The sequence below is a fragment of the Schistocerca americana genome, chromosome 1 (genome assembly GCF_021461395.2).
Source record: "Schistocerca americana isolate TAMUIC-IGC-003095 chromosome 1, iqSchAmer2.1, whole genome shotgun sequence".
NCBI classification, from domain to species: domain Eukaryota; kingdom Metazoa; phylum Arthropoda; class Insecta; order Orthoptera; family Acrididae; genus Schistocerca; species Schistocerca americana.
Window position 1 is genome coordinate 787,267,083 of NC_060119.1, and position 25,063 is coordinate 787,292,145.

The window sequence follows — 25,063 nt, forward strand, 5'->3', positions numbered from 1 at the left end:
TCAGGATTGAGGTAAGACCTGTTGACCTATTTACGACAGTGTGGAATTCTGGCATACTGCCTAGATGTGAGATACTGTATCATTCTTACTATAATCAATTATTCACTCAGAGTTTTATGAATGCTTCTCCCAATTCTAAGTTTATATCTCTCCACTTGCAACTTTATTTAAATAAAGTGCGAGGAGGGAAGGACTCGCCATCCCAACGCCAACGCCACCACTGCCACCCCATTGTAACTCACCAGACCACAATGGACTGCTGCTAACATGTGACAGTGCACACCACACCAGCTGGGTGACACAAATCTCAGCACTGCCGCACGATGCACCTCTAAGATTTGGATGCTTTCAACTACAAGAATAGAGAGCAGCGACTATGTCATACAGTGAGGAATACAAGCAAACATCTTAACACCATACAATCCATGTGCCCTGCCACTAACAGCATGCTTGCGATGAATGTCCTCTTGCATACACTCTGAGTTCGAAGAGAGCCTGCACTGCCATAAATATACAGTGCTGTTATGTAATTCATGTGGTATTATGTGGTTCTGTCTGCAGCGCCATAAGCTCGCCACTAACGAAAATGGCGGTATACGATATACTCCATATGCACTGCATAAAGACTTGCAGAGTGTAATGAAACCCGATGTTTCAGCTGGATCTCTAAGTCGGACATTGAAATACTGAGAGCAAAGTGGTATCATTTCTACAGAAGTCAGAAAACGTATGAGATTTACTGACAATTCTTGAAAAATGGGAATGGCTGTTAAGTAGTATATCGATATACATTACAGTGCCCATTTTGTGTTAAACAAGAAGAGAATAATACATATCGAATTTGTTACATAAAACGTAGAATCCACCCTTGATTTATGGTGTATGATTAACATCACCCTCTATGCAGAATTTCTAAACAACGTCAGGTGAGCTCATGCAGTAAGTCATTGCATTTTCACATCAATTTTATGGTCAAATCAATGAATAACGTATAGAAATCGATTAAATTTCCACCTAAAGAAGGAGTAGTCATATGCATTTCTGCTCATGTTGCAACATCTCTGAACAGTATTTAATACATGAAATCAGCGAACATGCACCAAAATAATAATTTAGTTTCATAAATCAGAGAATTTTTGCATCAAACCTATTCCCCCCCCCCCCCCCCCCAATGATTGGATAAGTATATCAAATTATCAAATACAATTACCCATCCACCCACTATACTTGATGTTGCAGACAAACAGAGTGAGCTGAGTTCTTCACACAATGTACATGGAATGTAGGTTATTCTGTCCAAAAAATGGTATAAGACATGTTCAAAAACTGGACACCCAACAAGCACTAGCAACAGGGACCTTTAGTTATGTGTATCACCTCGATGACAGTTCTTTAAAAACAGGAATGTCAACTTACTAATGTGTTTGTCCAATTCTGGCTGGCTTGGAATACTGAGACAGGCTCTATAAGGTCAAAATCTAAGATGGCAATACAAGATAATACTTGAATGAGCCACGATATGTGTATTGTCACGAAACGAAAGATCTAAGAGGTTTTCAGGTGCAGCTTCTCGCAGTTTCTTCCAACATATGACCATTATCAGGTATCTTTCTATCATACTCCTGCAGTAGTGGTGGGAAGAGTGTGACACATTCGATTGTCAAAAAGTTAGGTTTCCGGTGAGATAGGAAAATATGTTTAAAATCTTAACAACAATAAGCATGTGCTATAGGGAAAGTATGGAATAAACAACATGTAGGTACAACCTATTGCAACCTAAGTTCAAGAGCAACTTAATGTTACGGTCCTACTAAGCTGCGGTTATTCGTGTACATTAAAGAAGAACCGAGAGCTGCAGTATTGTAGACAGCTGTTTCATCAAAAAATCAATTTTAACGTCAGCCAAATCCCATTTACGTGGTATTATCAAATGTCTTTTAGATGCTTTCTTGAAGATTTTAGCCAGTATTTCTCCTGCTGTTGTATTGGCACCCCCATCTAGGAGAAATGATTCGCAGCCTTGAAGCCATCTCTCACAGAGATGGACTTGACAAATTTACCTGTAGACAGCTGTTAAATGTATCACAAGCATTTCAAAAGCTTTCGTCAGTTGGACTCACCAATCTACCAAGAACCTGAAGGTTGCCTATACCATGTGGTATGACGATTCACAATCACGTATAAGGAGAATTATATGTGTCAAACAGGTGAACAACACAAGGTGTTTGTGGCGGCAGGGAGGGAGCGACTGCCCCTTGTGAGTGTCACCATACCCTGCACTGCATAATCTCACAATCGCATCGGGATACAGTACTGTAGAATACTATCCTGTTAAAGTGATTTACCACCTGTCTGAAACCGCGTTCCGGTGTAGCACTATACCACCCCTTTCGAAACCACATCTGAGTACAGCACTACAATCAACTGTCCAGATATGCACTGTACCTTCCTGTCCGAAACAGTGTCTGGGTACAGTGCTATACCCTATAGTATGGCTAATGTACTGTATCATCCTGACCAAAACCATGTTCGAGTACAGTGTTAGACTCTACCATCCGGCTAATGCACTGTACCACCCATATATAAGGGTGATACAAGGACAGTCTCTCCCTCACTCCCACAAACACCTTAAGTTGTTCACTTATTCAACACATATAACTCCGGTTATACTCGTCTGTGAATCATCAAGTCGTATGGTAGATGCAGCCTTAAAGTTCTTGGTAGGATAATGAGTCCAACTGATGAATGCTTTTGAAATGCTTATCCAAAGAAACTCTGCATTGTAGTTCCAAGTACTGCAATATCGTCTTCATCTGCCAAAACTGGACAAGCGACTTTCAATTAAAATATTTCCTGTATACAGGAATACTCATAATGTATGTACGAGTACAGATTGTAGACGCATTATTGATGACATATGGAAGTTTGGGTCTGGCCGTGAGTCATGCTCGGATAGCCTAATGGTAAGACAACTGCTCCTTTGGACATGCACGTGAGTCCGAAGGAACTTTGCAGCACACTTAAAAAAAAAAAAAAAAAAAAAAAAAAAAAAAAAAAAGAAAAAGAAAAGAAAAGAAAAAGGCAGTGCAATGTCGTATCCTTCGTACATTCCAATAGGTTCTATCTACATGTCGTTTCTTCTCGTACTTCTCCTATGACTCATGCTTCCTTTTCTTAAGATTTCAAACATCTTTTTGCTATCTCATCAGAAAACTACCTTGTTGACAGTTGAGCGTGTAGCAGGCTCTTCTCACCACCGCTGCAGCAATATGACTGGAAGATACCTGCTAATGCTCATATGTCGAAGTAACTGCGAGAAGATGTACCTGAAAATCTAACTATTAGATCATTCGTTTCATGACAATACGTATACCGTGTCGGTTTTGGGTATTATTTATATGTTCTGTAACATTACAAAATTCACATGGGAGTGCTAGCTTACAAGAAAAGTGCACTTGTCAGTGACTGACCTGTGGCGTCATTACAGTGGGAACTATAAGAGACTTCGATAAAACAAGTCTGTTGTAGGTTATTACCTGTAGGGTAATGTCATAGAAATACCATTACCTTGTTTATGGATTACTGTGTTTCATTGCAGGTGGGTGAAAAACGTGTTTGTAGACTTAAAACAGTATTGGGTTGGGAGCAGGATAACTATAAATAGCTCTCTCTCTGGCTCTGGCTCTGAGCACTATGGGACTTAAGATATGAGGTCATCAGTCCCCTAGACTTAGAACTACTTAAACCTAACTAACGTAAGGACGTCACACACATCCATGCCCGAGGTAGGATTCGAACCTGCGACCATAGCAGGAACGTGGTTCCGGACTGAAGTGCCTAGACCCGCTCGGTCATCGCAGCCGGCTATAAATAGCTGATGGAATGTGCTTCTGGTTTAGACATGGCCACATAAAACACAAATAAAGATAAAAAGCATAATTCTTTCACCTCTTTATCCATAGTGTCTGTAGTTTCCTTTTGGTCATGAACGTCATCCAGAAACTGCAGGAGCGGTTAGCCAAACCATATTGGTTTGTAGACAGTGTCCACATCACTGCCCCATGTTTTACTTTCTCTCATCCCGTTAGTGTTGGATTACAAGCGACCTAATTTCCATGAGTTTCTTCTTTAAAGGTGGCTTTCATCCCTTAGTATTGGTGAGGTACTAGCATTGCAATGCTTCACTTCCAGAAACTGCACTAGAAATGTATATTTACCATCTCCTTACTTGCTGTAGGTTCACCATCTTTCCTTTTCAGGTGTGGCGTCTGGGCTGGCAGTGGTGCCGACAGCTACATGTAGGCCAGTGGGTGGCCTGGCGTCGCTTCTCCAGGCGCGGACGGCGCTTGGGGTCGTCATCTGAACCTCAGAGATTTTCTGCAGCGTCTCAGCAATATGTAGCACTTTGTCAAGCACTGCAGACAGCAAGGTCACAGCGACTGTTGATGGGGGTCAGGGATTTTCTCTGCCTCGTGATGGCTGGGTGTTGTGTGCTGTCCTTAGGTTAGTTAGGTTTAAGTAGTTCTAAGTTCTAGGGGACTTATGACCACAGCAGTTGAGTCCCATAGTGCTCAGAGCCATTCGACTGTTGATGCCGAGGAGGCGCTGCGTTTGCATGGAAGGCGGCTGCAACGTTTCCCCTAATGCAGCCTGCCGCGGTGGTGGTGTCTGTGACTAGGTGTTGAATTTTTCTCTGTAAGGCTCATCTCTATGCTGTTCCTCTAGCATGTTTTTTGGAGTGGGCGCGTCGTTTTCTGTTTCCTCCAGAGGTGCCGGCCGCGGTGGTCTAGTGTTTCTGGGCGCGCAGTCCAGAACCGCGGGACTGCTACGGTCGCAGGTTCGAATCCTGCCTCGGGCATGGATATGTGTGATGTCCTTAGGTTAGTTAGGTTTAAGTAGTTCCTAAGTTCTAGGGGACTGATGACCACAGAAGTTAAGTCCCATAGTGCTCAGAGCCATTTGAACCATTTGAATCTCCAGAGGTGCAGGTTGTAGTGGCAATTTCTCTGGCCAGCGTCTGCATGTTGTTGCCACATCCCTCCCCACCACCTCTGCGCTCCTCCCCGATATCTTATGGCCTGGCTCAGACAGCAGAGAAATCGGTCTACCTCAGGTAGAGCAATCCACGTTGACCAATTGCTAAGGCATCACAGGCGCAGTAGCTCGCAACGCGGTCCCCATTGCAATCCTCGCAATTGGGAATGGGAGTCTCGTGATATGGGCGTCTCAAATCGCGTGGTTTTCCGAGCATTTCACACACGCTTCTGGGAAGAAGCAGTGGCGGACCACGTGATTCATCCACTGACATCGGACGCACTGCAGCAAACCCCCCTGGTGTTTGAGAGACTCGACGCTGACTGCTGTAATCAGCCACCCTCGTCAGCTGGAAGACTTTCTTGTTCCCCAGGTTGTCGGCAGCGTTAACCAGGAGAGAAGGAGACTATTTGTGAATCTGTGGGGGTTTGATGCATGACACGGATTGCAAGCCAGATCAGAGTTCCTCCAGAGCTTCCTTCTTTAGGAGGTCCAGGTCCCTGCAGTGTGGAAACCCCTTGAATACAGCCTTGAAGAGCGGCACCAGCATGGTGGAATACATGTAGAACATGGGTCAGTTTTATATCGATTCAGTCCTTTGTTAATCCTGTGCAACTTTTGACCAGTGTACGACTTAAAATAGTGCCTATCGTGAATTGTCAAAACCAATTGTAATATATCATTTCCTGCGTTGAGATGGGTGTGTGGGTATGTTCAAAAAACCGCCCAAGAATTTTGTTTGTCGACTGCGGTTGCCTATTTCATTGTCATATTTTATTCTTCTATACTTTCTTGTATAAACATTACTATATAATTTTTGTCCATTGTGGATGTACTATTCCACTGCAACTGCTGAGATTGAAGGTAATTTGCATTGAAATAGCTGCAACCAGTTGGTTTTGCAGGCTTTTGTTTTTCTCTGATGACTTATGAAGATGCGGCGGTTGGACTGACGACGGGTCCAAACGCCATCCTTCCCAATACCCCCCCCCCCCCCCCCCCCCAAGAGCCATGTGGTCGCTAAGGTTGAAACATTGCAGTTATTAGTTGTAATTAGTATGAGATTAAATTTTGCCGTAGAATACTTACAATAGCTGTTTTATTACAAAGTCTGGCAACAACGAGAGGTGGAAAGACATCTATAACTTGTTGCGCTAAGCTGAGGTTTGTCGCTGCTCAGTGAGGGTCGAGACCCCGCAAGGCAATGTACGATCTTTCATCATCTGTATTTTTCATTTTGACTGCCTCCTCTCTCATCTGCTCCCACTGCTTCTGTTCATCTTTCTTTCTCTTTTACTACCAGTAAGAAGATTCTCACTGACCATCAATGCCTCCTCTCTCTTTGACTCCCATTGCTAATGTCTTCATCCATCTCTCTTTTCCTTTCATTATCACTTTCTCCTTTGCACTTTCAGTGTCTGCTCTCCCTTTCTCTCCCACTGGCAGCGTCTTCTCTCACTTCCAGCATCACAGTCTCTCTGCTAATCTCTTTCAGTAAAGAAAAGAGCGAATATGTTCGCAAGCTTGAAGTTTTTGTGACGAAGGTAGAATGAGTATTGGGGCACTTTTCTATCAGAGTCTTTTAAAGAGGAATATATTCGCCTCTATTTGTGCTCCAACAGGAGCGTTTTACCTCTGGTTCCCTTCCTTTCCCTGCTACAACACGGTGTGCTGCTTATATAGAACGAATTCTGTAGGTTTGTAACGTTCTGACGTTTTGTTTACCAGGTGTGGAAGTATGAAACCGGAATTTGGTTGCAATAATTACACGTCTGTTGTTTGAAACTGATAAACAATATTTTATACAAAATAATCTCCATTACTTTTTGTACATTTCTCCCATCTCTCTGTCAGGCTATGAATGCCACAACAACAGCAAAAAAGTTCTTCTTTTGAAGGGAACCAGTCAGCGAGCCATTTTCGTACATTTTCATACGAATTGAAGCGTTGTTCATCGAGAGTGTGTCCCAGTGTTGCAAACAGATGATAATCGGACTGAGACCTAATATTTCCCACCTGAACTCCTCGATCGTTTCCCTGACCCGTTTTGCTGTGCGTGATGGCGCGTTATCACGAGTTCCTGTTGAGTTTGAGCATCATCTTCATCCAGTAAGGGCTACAGACCGTTGTTTACGAACTTTTTCGGTGATTTTCCGCCCTCGTCGTTTCTCACCTCTAAATCAACACTTTTGAATTTTTTTGAACCACTCGCGTCGACAAGCATTCGACACGATTCTGCAGCAGTTTTCTTCAAATAATAAAAGAGAACCAATGCTGCCCGTAAATCGTAGTTCGTAGGTACAAAACTCGACATGTTTACGGATTGCAAGCCAGATCAGAGTTCCTCCAGAGCTTCCTTCTTTAGGAGGTCCAGGTCCCTAGCACCATGTATAGGGGAAGTCCGGTTTCATACTTCTACACCTGGTACATACATCGATCCATTTATATACTTCGACACATACAAATAAGAAATAAGTACGCACGATATAACGTTTGGTGACCTCAGAATTCTTGCCATGACCCTATAGTCCTAGCCATGTGTTCACTACATCAGTTAAAACTACGTTTACGCCTCATGCCGGATATTACGTGCGTAATTTTGGTAAGTTTGAATTTCGGGGCCACGGTAACAGATCATGATATCGACAAAAGTTTCGAAGTTCCCCGAGAATTTCATTTTAAGAACTGCGATGATATGTCCTGAATAGAAATTATAGAAGTGACCATCTCCACAGTCGATACTGATACCCGAGATATGATCAAATGAAAAATCACATTTTCTCGCCCACCTTTTTGTAATATATTGATACCGTGCACTGCCATGTACTAACTTGACCATGCTAGCATTACATGGCAGTAAATATAACTTTTGTATCATCTATTCAGTATTAGGGTTATGGGGTTGCCATTTAAATAAACCATATTCGGAAATAGCCTGTTTCTAGAGGCGTTTTAAATGATTTAGAAAATAAGTGTACTGCTCCAGTGTAAAAACACTTTAAGAATGCAAATGTGATTTCATATGTACTGTCAAGTACAGAACAATGTTCGCAAACGAATGGTAAAAGTTTGATTACTTACTTAATTATAAGGGGTGATCATAAAATTTTACAAGGGATGATCAAAAAGTTTCTGTACGAAGGTCGTACAGTCCAGTTCGATATACCAGTCACGCAAGATCGCCCTGAGCATTGAGGCAATCATTCCACCTGCCCATGACTCCACTGGACCTTCCACCTGCCTCCTGCATCTTTCCCTCCTCTTCCCTCTCCCTGACCATCTCCTCCTCGTCCTCCTCTGTTTGTGCATTCCCTCCTTATCCATCTGTCCACCTCCTCCTCCTTCTCCTCCTCCTCTACACTCTTTCTATCCATATTCTCTTCTATCTCTCTCTATCCATTTCCTCCTCCATCTTTCTCTATCCTTCTCCTCATCTCCTCTATATGACCCTTCCCTCCTTTGCCACTACCTCTGTCTCTCCCCATACTGCCCCTCTCTTTGGTCATCTCCTCCTACCCCCCATCTCCCTGTCCATCCCCACCTGCTCTCTGTCTCCCTATTCATTCACTCCTAATCCGTCTCTCTGTCTATTCCTTCCTCTATCAGTCTCAACCTTCTCCCAGCCATTCCGATCTGCATATGTAGCCCCTGAAAAATAGGTCGATAAAGCAGGCTTATACTACTTCCACATCACACCCATAATGCAGGACAACCTACATATCAGGAACTTAAAAAACTGAATTTTGCCCCTAACATGTAGGCTGCCATGCAAAGCAAGCTGATAATGGATGCTGATACTACTTCAGCCTATAGATAGGGGTCTGGAGAATTGTTCCCTGCTTTTTACATGTAGGCTGCCATGCAAAGTAGATTGATAAGGCAGACTGATACTATTTGCACACATCTTACCTGTTGTGCAGGGCAGCCTATAAGGCACGCTTTGAAAAAAAAAAAACATGTTTTTACCCCCGTCTTCTCTCATAATAGGGCTAATAGGCTATAAATCTCACATTACTGATGCCCAGGAAGTTAACTGTTTGTGTGCCAAATTTTGTTGAAATCAATGCAAGGGTTTGGGAAGAGATCCCAGACTTACAAATTCATCTATAGAATAGTATACTTAGTGTGGATGTGGCCAGTACTCCGTATACTCATCAACATACGAAACATTTTTCTACTTCATTGCTTTCATGTCCATTTACTTGTATCAGAATTTTCAGTAGATGCAACCTTTGTTCCCGTTCTTTGGGTTTCACAGAAACATTTTTGTCTGAGATGTAGCTTCTCAAAAATTATTAAAAATGAGATAATATGAACTTGGTGCTAATAAGTCTCATCAAAATTATTCATTTCAGTTCGGTGGTGTAAAACTTCTTCTTATTCGATGTCCTGGTGAACTTGACCAGAACAGGATAGGTAGAATTACCATCAGAGTGCAATGTAACTTGAAATTATAGGTATACTTTTCTACATTTTAACGGCATTTTATTACTCAGAGTGATACAGGAGGTTGGTTGCAAATAACAGCTCAACAGTGAACCTCGTACTCCCCAAATCATATTTTCATGTACACTTTCAAACAATTATGCCATTGATCATTTTACAGTTTTCAGTAATTACAATTGAAAAATATCTTATCAAGTCAATTTGACATACATAAAAAAGTATAAACATTACTATTTGTTTCACACATACAAATTAGCTAGAAAATAATGATAACAGTTGATTTTATGTCAGACAGGGGAATAAACAGAGACTTTGGCAAATTCATTAATTACATAATAATACAATTAAATACAGTGTTCCTACCGTGTTTACAACAGATGTTTTAACAGATCTTTCAGTTGACATTTAGAGTAATTTGGTATTTTAAACAGAAAGTATCTTTTGACGATTTGTTTACAGGTTTTGGATTTCGTTATTTCGTTAAACACATATTAGTGCTTCAAATATCAGTTAACATTGATAGAGACAGTGCTTATACTTACGTTATTATGAGAATTACTCTATGTGTATTGGCCGATAAACAAAAATGAGTGACATGGTATAACATGATTTTATTATAATATCTCAATTAAAACAGAATAGGATAATTTCAGATTTTCTACCAACTGACTAACTTTTATGGTTTTTTGTGTTAGTACTTCATAATCATTTATGTATTACATTAGCTGTTAGGTAGAGATTACCACTTTGTTTATGTTTCTTACATTGTGATTATCTTGCTCTTTGACTAATTTGGAATAGTTGCTTATTATATAATTAGCTCACTAGGGTAATATACAAAATAGATCCATCACATTGTTGTAACAGTATTGGAATTTGGTCAGTGGCTGGCCCTCAATGAAATAAGACATAGGGTGGCGATTTGCTCAATTTGTCATTAATTCTGGTCTGTTATGTTTCATATCTGAGTACACACCCACTGGTATGCAAGGATGGTGCTATGATTTTCGTCCTCTAGGTAAACATTCTTAGGCACCTTCTCCATATTTTTATTTTCACCTTTTTTTACAAAGTCTAAAAATTTTAATGGAAAATAATTAACCCTCCACAACGCTGCTTTGCAGATGTGCACTGCAAAGTTTCAACACTCTTTTCATCTTTGTCCTTGAAGTTTAACACTGGAAACTGCCTTGCAGATGGGCAATGTTGCTTTATGAAGGTAACTGAAAAGAATCTGCCGCTAGAATGCGCTAATGAGTGTATTCCTCCATGTAGCGCTGTTAGTCAGGCACACCTTTCTTTCTGTCTATGGTGATTGTGATATTTTCAAGCAAGAACACGTGAACATAAAAGATATACAGTGTTTCTATAACCTCTGGCGAGTATAGTTTACAGTTCAGATTGTATCTCTGGTAATAAATACGTAAGTACTACATGAATCAATTTTGGTTGCATATGTGCAACAGTGGATAGTAATTCTCCCACCCAATAACAATAGAAATTCTAGTTTCTCGTGCTACTTCGAATGTTGTAATGGAGTTAACCTCATATTTTGAAAATGGACAGTTAAAGTGATGACTTTGAAGAATTTATGTCACTAAAATGTCCATCTGACAGTGAAGGTGGCTTATATTTGATGATTCAGATGAAGGTCTTACTATATCTGTAAATGAGCTGGAATCTGCATGATAGAGAGCCTGAGAATACTAGAGGGATTACCCATAATTCAAATAATTTTTTGGAGGATGATAATAATGAACTTGTTGCTGATATACCGCTATTACAAGCCTCTGAAATACAACCAAGTATACAGAAAAATAGAATCACTTGGAAAAAAAATCATTTCACAACTGACCGATGCCAAAGCATCTGGGAACACTGTGATTCGCCTTGCAATGGAAATTACAACAGAAAAGAACTACACATATATTTTGACATATATTGTACATCTGCAGATACAGCTGTATACCTGTTTAAGCTCAGGATTCAGTCTGTGGGAATGATCCAAAGGAATAGATCGCCAAACTCCAAATTTCAAAATCAAAAGGAGCTGAAAAAACAAGTATGCTAGTATTCTGAGGAGCAGTAAAGTATTGGACATTTGATCTATTTTGTATAAAGATAATAATATTGTCTGTGTTCTGTCTACTTTTGATGGCGAGCTACTAAAATCTGAAGTGAAAAGGTTTGAGAGAATGGTACCATGTGCTGCTGTTGTTTCTGTTTACAACTGACATGTGGGAAATGTGGATATATTAGATAGTAGCATTGGCAGATGTAATATAAAAATTAGATCAAAAATTAGATCAAAAATTAGAGCCAAACGATGTTATTTACGTTTTCTTCCACGTGATTGATATAATTGTAATAAATTCGTGGACTGTATACAGCAGGGTACCCACTGAAAAAGGAATAGCAGATATGACAATAATCCAGAAGAAGTTAAGATCTGAATTGGCTCAGACTCTCTGCCAGATTGATCCTGGAGCAAAAAACGGGGAAGACAACTAGCACAAAGAGCAACAGGCTTAAGTATAAGGCATCGTCGTTGCCTCCAAAGGATTTAAGTTTAAATCCCTCTGTCACTGGCCATTGCGGAATGAGAACAACGTTCAAACGCCATAACTGCAAAGGCTATACCTCAGTCATGTGTGAGAAGTGCAAAGTAAACTTACGATTAAATAAACACAAAAACTGCTGCTTTGCATTCCATAGCATCCAAAGACATCCATCAGCTTCTTATAGTACCATTAATTCTTTCATAAATGTTTTTCATCAGGTGTTTAAAACTGTTTTGTACTCAGTTAATGTTTATTAATGATATAAATTTCACATGGCTTTGCGTAAGTGCAAAGCATCGTGTGTTAAGTGAATATGAAAAGTTTCATACTGTGTTGCATAAATGCAATGCCATTTTTTTTATTTTTAGAATTAAGGATGTATTACTTTATCGACATTTTTCCTGTCATCCTTGAACAATTTCAAATAAAAAAAATTATTTGCTGTTCTAAGAAACTGATGAAGAATAACACTTAAACAAGGCCTTTTTAAGAGCCTTTTTAATGCTTGTAGTTTACATAAATTCGGTATATTACAGAATTGTATTTTGTCATAGTCTTTTTTAGATTCAAGCTCATTCATAATCCTGGTATAATTTAACGAATGGGCTCTGAGTCCGTTACGCTCACAGTTAATTCAACAAATCTCTTATGCCCCATTGTAGTTCCCAAACATTTCTTCACTCTTGCAAGACGCTGAATGACCTCTCTGTTTGGGCACAGCAACAGGTAAAGTGCAGACAATCTGTAAAGCTACCATTATATTTGGGAATGTGTTATCAACACTGCATTTGTGAAGGGCATTGAGAAGGTATAGAGGGCCCTCGCCACCAGTTTTTTCTTATTTAAACTGTTAAAACGCTTTTTCCACTCCACAGCCCGATATCGAAATCTAAAAGCTTCTCATTCCCTGTCAAACTAGCCATTTCAGTTTCTGGAACGATTTTATCATTGTCAGCATCGCTTGCTCTAATACTATCACTTCCACTTTTTTGTGTGCCTTCGTCCTCAATGCAAATGCTATGGCCGGCCGGAGTGGCCGTGCAGTTCTGGGCGCTACAGTCTGGAGGCAGGCGACCGCTACGGTCGCAGGTTCGAATCCTGCCTCGGGCATGGATGTGTGTGATGTCCTTAGGTTAGTTAGGTTTAATTAATTCTAAGTTCTAGGCGACTGATGACCTCAGAAGTTAAGTCGCATAGTGCTCAGAGCCATTTGAACCATTTTTGCAAATGCTACCCGGACAGTCATCCCTCATTTGATAGACATGGTCCCATCTCTGCACTGACGATGCTACAAATACTTTAAGCATCTTTCTTGCATATCAACACCTGCAAATTAATTTTTGAACGAGACGGTCGTTTTTAAGTACCAACACGATAGCACCTTTAACCTGTTACAAGTCCATCTAACAAATGACGTACCTTGCCTCTGAGAATTCTGATCCTGCTTATTATTAATTAAGGAAACCTCATCGTCGTGTCTGGTCCTTCTGACTCCCCCAACACAGCTGGATTAGCGAGTGGCGCAAATGCCTGTCCCTATTAGGCAACAATGTCTTTTTCAGAATTATGCTTTGGTTTTTGAATTTTCAAATGTGTGTGAATTCCTAAGGGACCAAACTGCTGAGGTCACCCGCCCCTAGACTTACACATTACTTAAACTAACTTATGCTAAGAACAACACACACACCCATGCCCGAGAGAGGATGCGTACCTCCGGCGGGAGGGGCCGCGCAGTTCGCGGCATAGCGCCTCTAACCGCGCAGCCACTTCGCGCGGCTTCGTTCTTGATAACCTGATGGAGTTCTCTAACATTTTTTTCCTAACAGGTCTTTCGTTTCCATGATAACAATACTCTTAAAACTGTGTGATGCAACTATACAAAGACGTAACTTCCTGCAGAATCACGAAGTAATGGAGAGCGTGCAGCAGCTATTCAGCTCGACTGACTTCTGAGGACTACTTACGAGTAATGACCAGTCATAATACAAAACAAAACTTTGCATGTCCACACTCGCACGAATTCGTTGAATTCGGTGCGGTAAACTGGGCTTGTTAAAACTCTTCCGTTCGAAAGCTGGAGCTCTACAATAGCTGATACTCGTAATAGAGGTTGACACAGTAGCTCACCCTGCTGACTGCCTTCTCAAGTGAAAGTGTAAACTGTTTTAAAATGACCGAAACGTAAACAGTTTTATCTACAATGTCATCCTAATTCTCTAACAGGCAAAAATCTTTTTGAAATGGCGAAAAGATGGAAGTAACAAAGAGTGTTTTAAGACAATGGGTACTCCCCACAGCAAATACAGAAGGCACTGAAAATGAAACCGACCTGCCATATATGGGTAACCTCTCATCAAAAATAGGACGGCTTCTCAGCAGACAAAAAGTAAAAGTGATGTTTCGTCCTCCACCCAAGATAGCTGCACTCGTGGGCTCCGTCAAAGATGATTTGCTGCTCCGAAAATCTGGAGTTTACAAAATTCCATGTGAATGTGGCCTTTCTTACATTGGGCAAACAATTCGTACTGTCCAAGAAAGATGTACAGAGCACCGGAGGTACACACGAATTTTACAACCTAACAAGTCGGCAGTGGCAGAGCATTGTATCGACACTGGTCACAGAATGTTGTATGACAACGTCGAAATTCTGGCAACTACGTCGTCTTTTTGGGACTCGATAGTGAAGGGGGCAATTGAGATTCGCTTGACGTCGAATCTAATTAACAGAGATAGTGGTTTCAACCTTGATAAATCATGGAATACGGCACTTGATGTAATAAACTCACAAAGTCGACGTCACAGTGCAGCTCACAATGATATATCGACATGCCAACTCAGATCGATTGCGGAGTCATAGATGTAACTCGAGCATTGTGCACGTCTCTGCCGCCGACCAACGTTTGTGGCGCAGTGGCGCATTTGCGTCTGTGGCCGTATGTTCAGTCGCGCGGTACACGAGTCTAAAGGGACGAAGCGGGCACTGGAGCGGCAGTCTTGCGGCTCACTCTGAAGATGGTTGAACGTTATACAGCCGAAATATTAGAAGGAGAATTCTTGCGGCTGCACACCCGAAACTTAATGGAACAACAAATATAAATGTTGAAGATGTCAATTAATTAAACTTTTAATTTATTTAATACTTTTATTTGGACACTAACCTAAAAGCTACCAACATAAAAAATCATTTTAAGATACTCAATTCTCTTATTAGTGTATATGAGTTCTACATTGTCTGATGTACTGGTTGTGCCTTCCCTGCAAAACTGTAGTACCTTGAATTAGTTTAACCACTAGTTATAAATGTGCAGTACATGGTCTTTTTTTTTTTTTTTTTTTTTTTTTTAAAAAAAAAAAAAAGAGTCATAAAGGTTCAATCAAGGCCTCCAGTGCTGAGGCCTGTCAGTCAAAATCATCGGTGCAGATTTTAAAACTTACATTTGATTTCTGTTTAATTAGGCACTCAGGTCGACCCTAGCCCAGGGTCTTTGTGTCGAGCTTACCCTCCTCCCCGCGTTTCTCCCCTCTCCCCCACCTAAATACAGCCCTGTTGGTATGGTATTATAATTTATCTGTTAATTTACACTATATTCTACATCCTTCTGCAACACGTACAATTTCATATGGGACACGTCAGTGAAGCAAAATCATGAGGTGTAAGTGCAGACATTGTCTTTGCATTATGGTACGAGATCTCTATCAACTGCCACATCAGATTTGTACATGTTTGATACGTTGAGGAATAAGTGTGATGACAAGCATTTATGCATTTACACATTTGCCTCAGTCTCGTGACGTAGCCTAAAGAATATCATTAGTACCCATTCGTGGCAACGTAACTTGTGTGTAGAATGTGAAAACAAATTCGTACTGTTACCATTCTTCTCTCAAAAACCCTGCTTTGCCTTTATTTCAACCAAAGTGTATTGTTCCTAATTGATTCCTAAGAAAATCAACCTTAAATGGTTCATTTAAAAGTTAGTGTTCACTTTACGTCGAAGAGGCTGAATTAAATGTCGGATCAGTTATTCTTTGCTGTCAGTTAAAACATCTTTGTAACTAGGGGGAGTAGACGGCAACTGCCAAAGTTCTCCCCCGATTCTGGAAGATTACCTTTCATTTTTACAATACTCTTGATGTCATTATCATTTCTTTCCTTTTTGTTTTGAGCGCTTTTACTTGTGTGACAACGAGAAATGGACGACGAGAAGGAAGACACGCCACAGGAGGACATGGAAGAAGACGAACTGGAAGAAGAGCAGGACGGCGACCTCCCTTCAGAAACTGAGGAGGAAGAGGTAGATAACGAACCCGTAGAGGAAACTACAGACCAGGAAGAATTGAAATCTACAGAAACTCGTAAAAAAAGTGTAACGATGAAGGGGGATGTCCCTGCGTTTAGAGAAGGAAGTGAGGTAGCCGGCCAGTTTTCGGGAGAAATTCCTGTACGCTTCTTGCAGAGAGGTTCACATGTTGGAAAAGGGTTAGCAGTACTCACGAGTGGCGGCGATTCTCAAGGTAGGAATTTAAAACTATAGTACTGTCTACGACTGTGCAAATAGCATTCTAGCTAATTTGACAGAATTTTATTTGTATGCCATCTCGTTTCTTCGGCATTTAGTCATCAAATAACTTTCATAAATTTGTGCTGTTTCTAGTAAAATCTTTGCATAATAGGAACAATACGCTATTAGAGTATATTTTCTCCTTTTTGAGATTTTGAAATATGAATGTGGTGATGTAAATCTAAAATTACCTTACACAGCCTGCCTTCTAGGAGGGACTGAAACAAATACAATATAAATGATGGTTTATTACAAATATAATGATCCTCATTATCAGCAGCATCTTCACTGCTTCATTAAGCATTTACTAGAGCCCTCAGTTATATGCGTACATGTTTCTAGTGCCATGTATCCACATTCCATTAGGAAGTCGTGTCATAGTTTTCTTATCTCTTGGAATCTAGTAAAGAATTTCTTGTGCCGTCTACCTTCATTTCATTTTCGTTATTGCCATCAATAAATCTTGTTTCAGTCCGTTCCCCGATCAATTTATTTGTTTTCCTTTCTATTTTTAGTACTCGCTAATTGGCATCTTTCCACAGCTGTGTGAGCAATACTCGGTTTCTGAATGGCTTGCCCATTAAAAGTTCAGTTAAATTTTTCTATATCGGTTCCTCACTTTCAGGCACTGTAGCACAACAAACCGAGAAGAAAAGGACGTCTCTTGGATAGATCTACAACGCACTGTAGCACTGAAACTGCATATTTGAGGAATAACCAAATATAAATATGAAATCCTCCAAATACGGCACGATAAATTCGGAAACTGTAAAATCGAGATTGCGCTGTACGATGTGCTTTTGTTACGGAATCTGAGCACAGGACATGTGATCTACAGTAGTTACCCAGTTACAGCAAGCATAGCAGACATGTGGTCTACTCAGCCAAACACGTGACTTTTTCGTAGCGCGCATACATAAATGAAAATACGTACAGTATAGGAATAAGTAGTGCTATGGCTACATATATAATTTTAGTTCTGCTTTTTTTCATGAGAGATGTGGTTAGGCTGGAATGCAAGAGGACATCTTAAATTCATGCAAATGATGCTATGACATTACTACTCTTGTTTGAGAGAAATATGTGGCTTGGACGTAACAACAGAACTTAATCCTACAACATTAAAGTGGGAGACATTATGAGATTGTTACTAAGCATTATAAATTTTACTATCACAAAAAAATGGTTCAAATGGCTCTGAGCACTATGGGACTCAACTACTGTGGCCATAAGTCCCCTAGAACTTAGAACTACTTAAACCTAACTAATCTAAAGACATCACACACATCCATGCCCCAGGCAGGATTCGAACCTGCGACCGTAGCGGTCGCGCGGTTCCAGACTGTAGCGCCCAGAACAGCTCGGCCACTCCGGCCGGCTTACTATCTCACATTTCATTCGACGGAAGTCATAATTTATAGTTTATGTACTAGTTAATTACAATTATAAGGTCTCCAGTGGTAGGTCGCATACAAAATAAGTACGATATGTACTGTTTTACATTCGATACTGGCAATTATACTGCTCAAAATGTTGGCGGGAACCACGAATTGGTAGTAACCGCAATCGTAATTTCTAGGAGGGTTTAGTGATCTACGGTTAAATAGCTGGGAGTGAAGCAATGAATTTTATATTCTTTATTGTCACAAATACTTGGCTGTTATTCTACGAATAGGTCGCGATTTTCAGGAAAGTGGTTAAGCTGTTTCGGCTGTATTTTCGAATACCTCGCGATTTGCAAAGGTTTTTTAGGCTGGGACGTAAGGGCACGTCTTGCATTGGCAGACGAAATCTGGTTGTGGTGACAGACTGATCTGAGCGTAGCCAGAGGTCTAGGTTAGGCTGGAATACAACAGATTCGTTGTGAGTTGGCGAAGCGAAATTTGGGGACAAGAAACACAACAAACGCCGTGAAATAGTAGGAAACTGATGTTCGATGGAATTCAGCGAGGGTCGAAAAAGTGCTTCCTTGAGCCCATTGAATTTGGCATCAAGGAAGTGTTGTTCAGAATACTGGAAGATAAAAAAAAATCCCACTGAGGCGAAGATCGTTAATGACTGCTTCATTTCATACAACATTCAAAGTACTGAAGGTTTGTACCTAAAGTTAACTATGGTCCGAATTTTGTAGTTACGAAAGATGGTTCCGTTCACACACAGAACATGGACAGAATGTGGCGGGACGTCAGACGTGGCATCCCACGATACGAGAGGAAGACCAAACATTTCGTGTGCTACCTAGCTGACTGTATGTACCGTCGAGCACATCGCCAGACAGAAAAATTACGTCACTTTTTTGTTGAAGCGGGTAAACTTTACACCCCCGGAGGAATTGTAATGCAGCAATTGTTTCGAAAAATGTTCAAACACGACTGGCGACTACAATTCAGTGCCTTCCGGGGAAACCGGCGCCTTCAGTTTCCTCAACATTACAGATATGTTACAGCATCGCTTTGCTTGGTAGTGCAAGTTTTGTACAATACTTTGGAATATCTACTTCCTTCGTGTTTCGTTCCAAACATTTTTCGTTATTTATGTGTTGGCGCACTGTAAATGTGATGATACGATTGTCTGATTACATAACGTGTAATGTGCTCTCATTCTGTGTTTTGATTGGCTGAGGAGATCACGTGTCCTGTGCATCGTACGGTGCAATTTCGATTTCACAGCTTCCGAAGCTATCGTGCCATAGGCTGTTTGGCGGATTTCGTATTTATACTTGCTTATTCCGCAAATAGGCAGTTTCAATGCCAAAGCGCATTAAAGACCTACCCAAGAGACGTCTTGTTTTTCTCGCTTTTTTCTTCTACTGTGCCGGAAAGTGCGATACTGATATATCAAAATTGTACCAAAAGTTGATATCTCACTGCTATTCCTCAGAGATGTAAATATACGCTGACTGTAATTTTCGATTTTCAGACATAGCAGAAGCTTTGCTTTGAAACTCCTATGTAGTAAATAACACAATTTTATGCTATTCCAATCTTTTTCATTTCCTTTGTTGTTCATCCAGTCGTCTTCTGATGCTCTAGTTCCGAAAGTTCAGGTATTGTTTCTTTGACTTGATGATTACTGTGTGGTGTCATCTTTCGATATGCTGATTATAAATTATTTTAGTATTACTGTAATTTATTTCTAGACTTACTCTGTTAGATCATTTCCTCCATTAGTTGTTGAACTTAATTTCATTTCTGAAATTTCCACAATCAGCTGCAGACTAATTGTACTGTATTGTATATTTGTTAGTTCAGGTTTATTATATACACTTGACTGTGTACGCTACCGATCAAAAGTTTTCGATCACCATGACAAAAACTACATACATTATTACAATGCAGAAACACATTGTACTAACTAGACTAACAAAATAAATATTTTCTCTCTCATCATTAACTACAATACATTATTATTTAGATTTTAGTCTCATCAAAGTGTCCACCATTTGTCCGAGGAACAGCTATTCAAAAGCTTTGCATTCTGGAGATAAGATTTTGTAGTGTTTTTGCAGGTATTACAGTCCAGCAAGTCTGTAAAGTATTCTATGAATCTTCAACATTAGAAGACCTCAGTATTCTTACCTGCCAGTCAAGTTCATCCAATAAGAGTTCTATTGAAGTTAAGTCAGATGATGCACTTGGCCAAAACATGTTCTTCAGAACCTCACGTTTCTCTTTCTCCTCCACCCAAGGCAGGAGCATGTCTGGGATCGCCGGCCGGAGTGGTTGAGCGGTTCTAGGCGCTACAGTCTCGAACGGCGCGACCGCTACGGTCGCAGGTTTGAATCCTGCCTCGGGCATGGATGTGTGTCCTTAGGTCAGTTAGGTTTAAGTACTTCTAAGTTCTAGAGGACTGATGACCTCAGAAGTTAAGTCCCATAGTGCTAGAGCCATTTGAACCATTTGTCTGGAATCATTACCCTGCCGCAGAATAAACCCACGACCAACAAGACCTTTGCCAGATGGGACTGCATTGTTGATCAATATCCTGTGATATTGTTCCTCCTTCAGTATTGCACTAGATCATCGACTTTACCATTCGCAAAACAGCCTGACACCATGGCCGATCCTCCACTATTCTTCAACATTGGCATCACAAGTAGATTCTTCACATGTTCTGTAATTTTCGTTTGCGTGGTTAATGAATTGACATCTGAAGGCTGTATCTGCTTATGTTTTTTCTATATTCCCGTCAGTTTAAACGAGTTTCTAGTCTGAGGAGTTAACTTTTTATGGTTTTAATTACTCTTATTGCTTATTCTCTGTTATTTCTGGTTTAAATCCACTTCTAATTTCACTGTATACAACATGTTTCTGCGACATGTTTAAATATAGCCCCTTTCCCATATGCGACGAAATATTGCAGACTACCGCAACGGCTAATCAACTGGCATATGGAAACACCCTACTGGCTCACTGTCATAACTGAGTACCAGTGGTTGCTGCCTGAAGCTACCATTTTATTATTACTGTATTTTGTTGAAGTATCAGCGCCTTTCGCATAAAACCACCGATGCTATTGCTATTCACGGAGTTTCTCCTACGAATGCACTGCATTGTAGCGGTCACAGCGTTGAAAACAACACCCAGTGCGGAGATTGTGCTACGTTATTCTGTGAGAGTGTGACATGTGGTTTTTTCTTCACCCTCAATGGGTGATTGTGTGGTGTGCACTGTCCAGTCACGAAATAATCGGGGCGATATTCCTTGATGGCACGGTGACTACCGAACGGTACGTGAAGGTTTTGGAAGATCATCCTCTTTATCCAAAGTGACCCTGATTTCGACAAGACGTGGTTCATTCTTGCTGGAGCTCAACCACATCGAAGCAGAAGAGCGTTTGATGTCCTAGAGCAGGGGTCTCCAAACTTTTTAGTCCGCGGGCCACATTGACTCCTCCACGACATCATAAGGGCCAAGATCTACCTAGTGGGATTAAAACATCCTAGCACTCCATGATCACCGTAATGTAAGGCTAAAGGAAAGATGAAATCGCAAAAATCTAAGGTTGCGGGAATAGCTAACACTGAAATGAACTACGATTTTTATTTAATTACATAATTTTGATTGGTGGACGTACCTGACCGAAATTCTGGCGTATTTTATTCCGGCGAATTTCACCGACAAAAAAGTATGTCAGTGCACATTCTTCACGAAAGCGTCCTGCAAAGTTAACGAAATCTCAAAATCATTGTTAGAAACACTATTACTGCAATACGTAGATATAGAGAATGTCAACGCATTGTTATTTCAAGCGGCGCAACAGTAAGTTTAGCTATGTAGTCTTGTAGCGAGTAGCAGAGCGAGAGCATATATTTGATAGTTCTGTTGCGTGATTGTGTCCGACAATGTCGCGGTGTATTGGTCGCGATAGGCCTCGAAACTCAATTGTTGGCAGTATAGGTACCACTTAAATATTTGGCGGGCCGGATACCGGGGATGTCCGGCCAGCTAACGTGGGCCGGTTTGCAGGCCCTCGCGGGCCGTAGTCTGGAGACCCCTGTCCTAGAGGAACACTTTGGGGACCGCATTCTGGCTCTGAGGTACCCAGAGACCATTGGCATGGGTCTCGCTTGGCCGCCATATTCTCCTGATCTGAACACAAGCGACTCCTTTTTGTAGGGCTATATTAAAGACAAGGTGAACCGCAATAACCCCAAAACGATTGCTGAGCTGAAAACAGTCGTTCAGTAGGTCATCGACAGCATCGATGTTCCGACACTTCAGCGGGTCACGCAGAATTTCGCTATTCGTCTGCGCCGCATCACCACCAATGATGGCAGGCATATTGAACATGTCATAACCTAAATCCGAATACCAGTAGTGACGTTTACATGTTGAATAAAGTATGTGCACGCCGTAGTTTGTAACTAATTTACTTTTCTTCGTAGAGTTCAGTAAAACAAGGAGTGCTGGTCACTCCATGCAACTCGCATTGTACGATAAGCAGGGAGTGAAATTTCAAGTCATCTGCTTTGCTTAAAAAATTGAGTTATTTAGATGTAGCAAAGCTACATCCGTTTCTGTAGTTAGCTTCTCAGTAAAGCTTTTACTTTTCGCGTACAAAGATAAAAACGACTGTTAGGGAAACGCGTATGTTCCCTTCTACGCAATCTGTCTCTTATGATTTTGAGGAAACTATTGATTAAAAAAAAAATTCTTTATCTCATAGCCACTCGCAACAGCTTGACACTGAACTGGTTTTCTTTTTTGTCATCGTAGTTATTATTATTGTGGTGCTTCAAAGTGAAGCACAACAAAGGGCATATTTTAAAGAATTTTACAGGAAATATGTAGTCGCTGGCCATTTTACGTTTGGTGCATTTTAAGGCGTATATTCCTGCGTCAGAAATGTAGCTAACATATCTAAATTGCGTTTAATGCTGGAAAGAAATCCGTTGATGTTTCCAGTCTCATGTAAATACGTGATACGTTTGAGCGTTTGGACGCGATGAGCTACGTCACACCACCCTCTGACACGACCGCGCTATGCGCTATGCGGAACTGTCGGCTGCCGATACATGCTGAGGCATTCAGTCCCACTTGTGCTTTCAAGCTGGAAAGATGTCTTGACTTGTGCATATCTATGCTGCCTTTAGTCAATACGTCGTTCACGCTAGAGGACTGTTCGAAGCTGATATCTTTTGACCAGCTTATTGAGAAAAGCTGATACGTGTGGGATTACGCAATGAAATCGTATTCCAGGGTAGATGTGACCTGCGTGGCGTGGAGGGAGATAACGTCGGAAACGGAAGAAACTGATAAGAATTTGCTGTGGAACCTGTACCATCGTTTTTATCACATCATCTTTGTTATTGCATTACTTCATTCGAATCCGAAACGGAGGAGCCGGTATGTAAGGTTCTCGAAATATTAATTACAGGTATACAGTGTTATTGATGGTACTTTTTCTTCTATAAAACTTTCGGAGTAAGTCTTGGAAGCTGCTTCCTGTAGCCAAATACCTGCAATATTTGTGAGATTGCACTAGAAATTAAACATTGTAATAACGGATATTGGGAAATATACGCTGCAGGCGTTTCGCAAATGTAGATACCAATATATTTTTAAGTAAAATATTTATTAAACGTATACCTACTTTGTATTTTCTTAATTTTGTTTCCATTGTCGAAACAGATTTGCTGTGAACGCTGGAAAAATACACGCACTATTTTTGGAAGGTCGTTGAAACCTCCAAAATCAGGATCGGGTAAAGTCAAGAAATCATATTATATTCCCCCTCCCTCCCCCCCCCCCCCCCCCACTTCTAATTTCTTCTTCCGTTCATGAAGGGGTCTTCGTCTTCTGGAAATGCACCTCCACTTGAGAACAAGTGCTTCTACTGCAGCACTGTCTGCTAAAGACACTCAGGAAGTAGAAAAATGTCAGACTTCAGAAGAAACAAGCGATGTCCTTGAATGTGGCGTGGTACATGCTACAACCACCTCCCCCAAAAAGAAAAGCTGAAGCTAGCACGAGTGATGCCGAAAAATTATTTGCCGACTGGTTGGAAAAAAGAAACCTTAACGAGATGAAAAGACAACAGGAGTCATTAGCTGATGACGCTAACAATGTTTTTTCAGTCCATGCTCCCGGACTGTAAGAAACTTAGTGACTGGAGTAGATGAGCTCTAAAGGCAAAATTCCTGTTCCTGTTGAATGAGCAACTGGACGAAATCAAGCAAGAGACGTCGGAATTTTCCTCATAATTACGGGCGTCTTCCATTTCTAACAACAGAAAATTGTCTGCCCCTGCACGGAACTCACCATGGAAAAGAAATGAGTTTTTTTTGGCGTCATTGGCCGGGAGCCCCTTACGGGGCAGGTCCGGCCACCTTACAGTATTACATTACCTTACCTTATTACATTCGACGCCACATTGGGCGACCTGCGCGCCGTATGGAGATGAAATGATTATGAAGACAACACAACACCCAGTCCCTGAGAGAAGAAAATCCCCGACCCAGCCGGGAATCGAACCCGGGCCCGTAGGACGGCAATCCGTCACGCTGACCACTTTTTTTTTTTTTTTTTTTTTTATGTTCGTGGCGGACGTCCCCTGACGCCCATTGAAGTTCGTTATTGATCCATTCACTCAGTTTTTTATTACAGAGGCGCACCACTCAGCTATCGGGGCGGACGGAACTCACCATGTAATGCTACAAATCAATAGTCACTCATATAACTTCACAGGCGACAATGTGCGCTATAAATACGTGTGAATCTTAATCATATTCTGCCTTAACATTCCGAACAGTTCAACTTTTCAAACTGTATTCATTATTTATAAATGTACTTCACAGAATAAAGTATCACAATAAATCTTATCAAAAATAAACTTTTAACGGTGGCATTTTTTTTGTAGTACGCACGCATTCACCAACTTAATGTAATTAGTAGCTTCTCAGGAGAAGGAATAGCAAGTCAAAAATTTGCGTCCTGCTGTGACTGAGACGCTGATACT

The 25,063-nt window shown here is 40.9% G+C and overlaps 1 protein-coding gene across 1 annotated transcript in view; it reads left to right on the forward strand.

Annotated features, from left to right (window-relative positions):
* Positions 1-16,234: 16,234 nt before the first annotated feature.
* The window catches only part of LOC124594244 (ATP-dependent 6-phosphofructokinase-like), a 426,583-nt gene continuing 417,754 nt past the window's right edge, over positions 16,235-25,063 (forward strand). The window contains exon 1 of the mRNA XM_047132611.1: positions 16,235-16,556. Within this exon, the coding sequence (XP_046988567.1) occupies positions 16,235-16,556 (322 nt within the window). The remainder of the gene's footprint in view (positions 16,557-25,063) is intronic.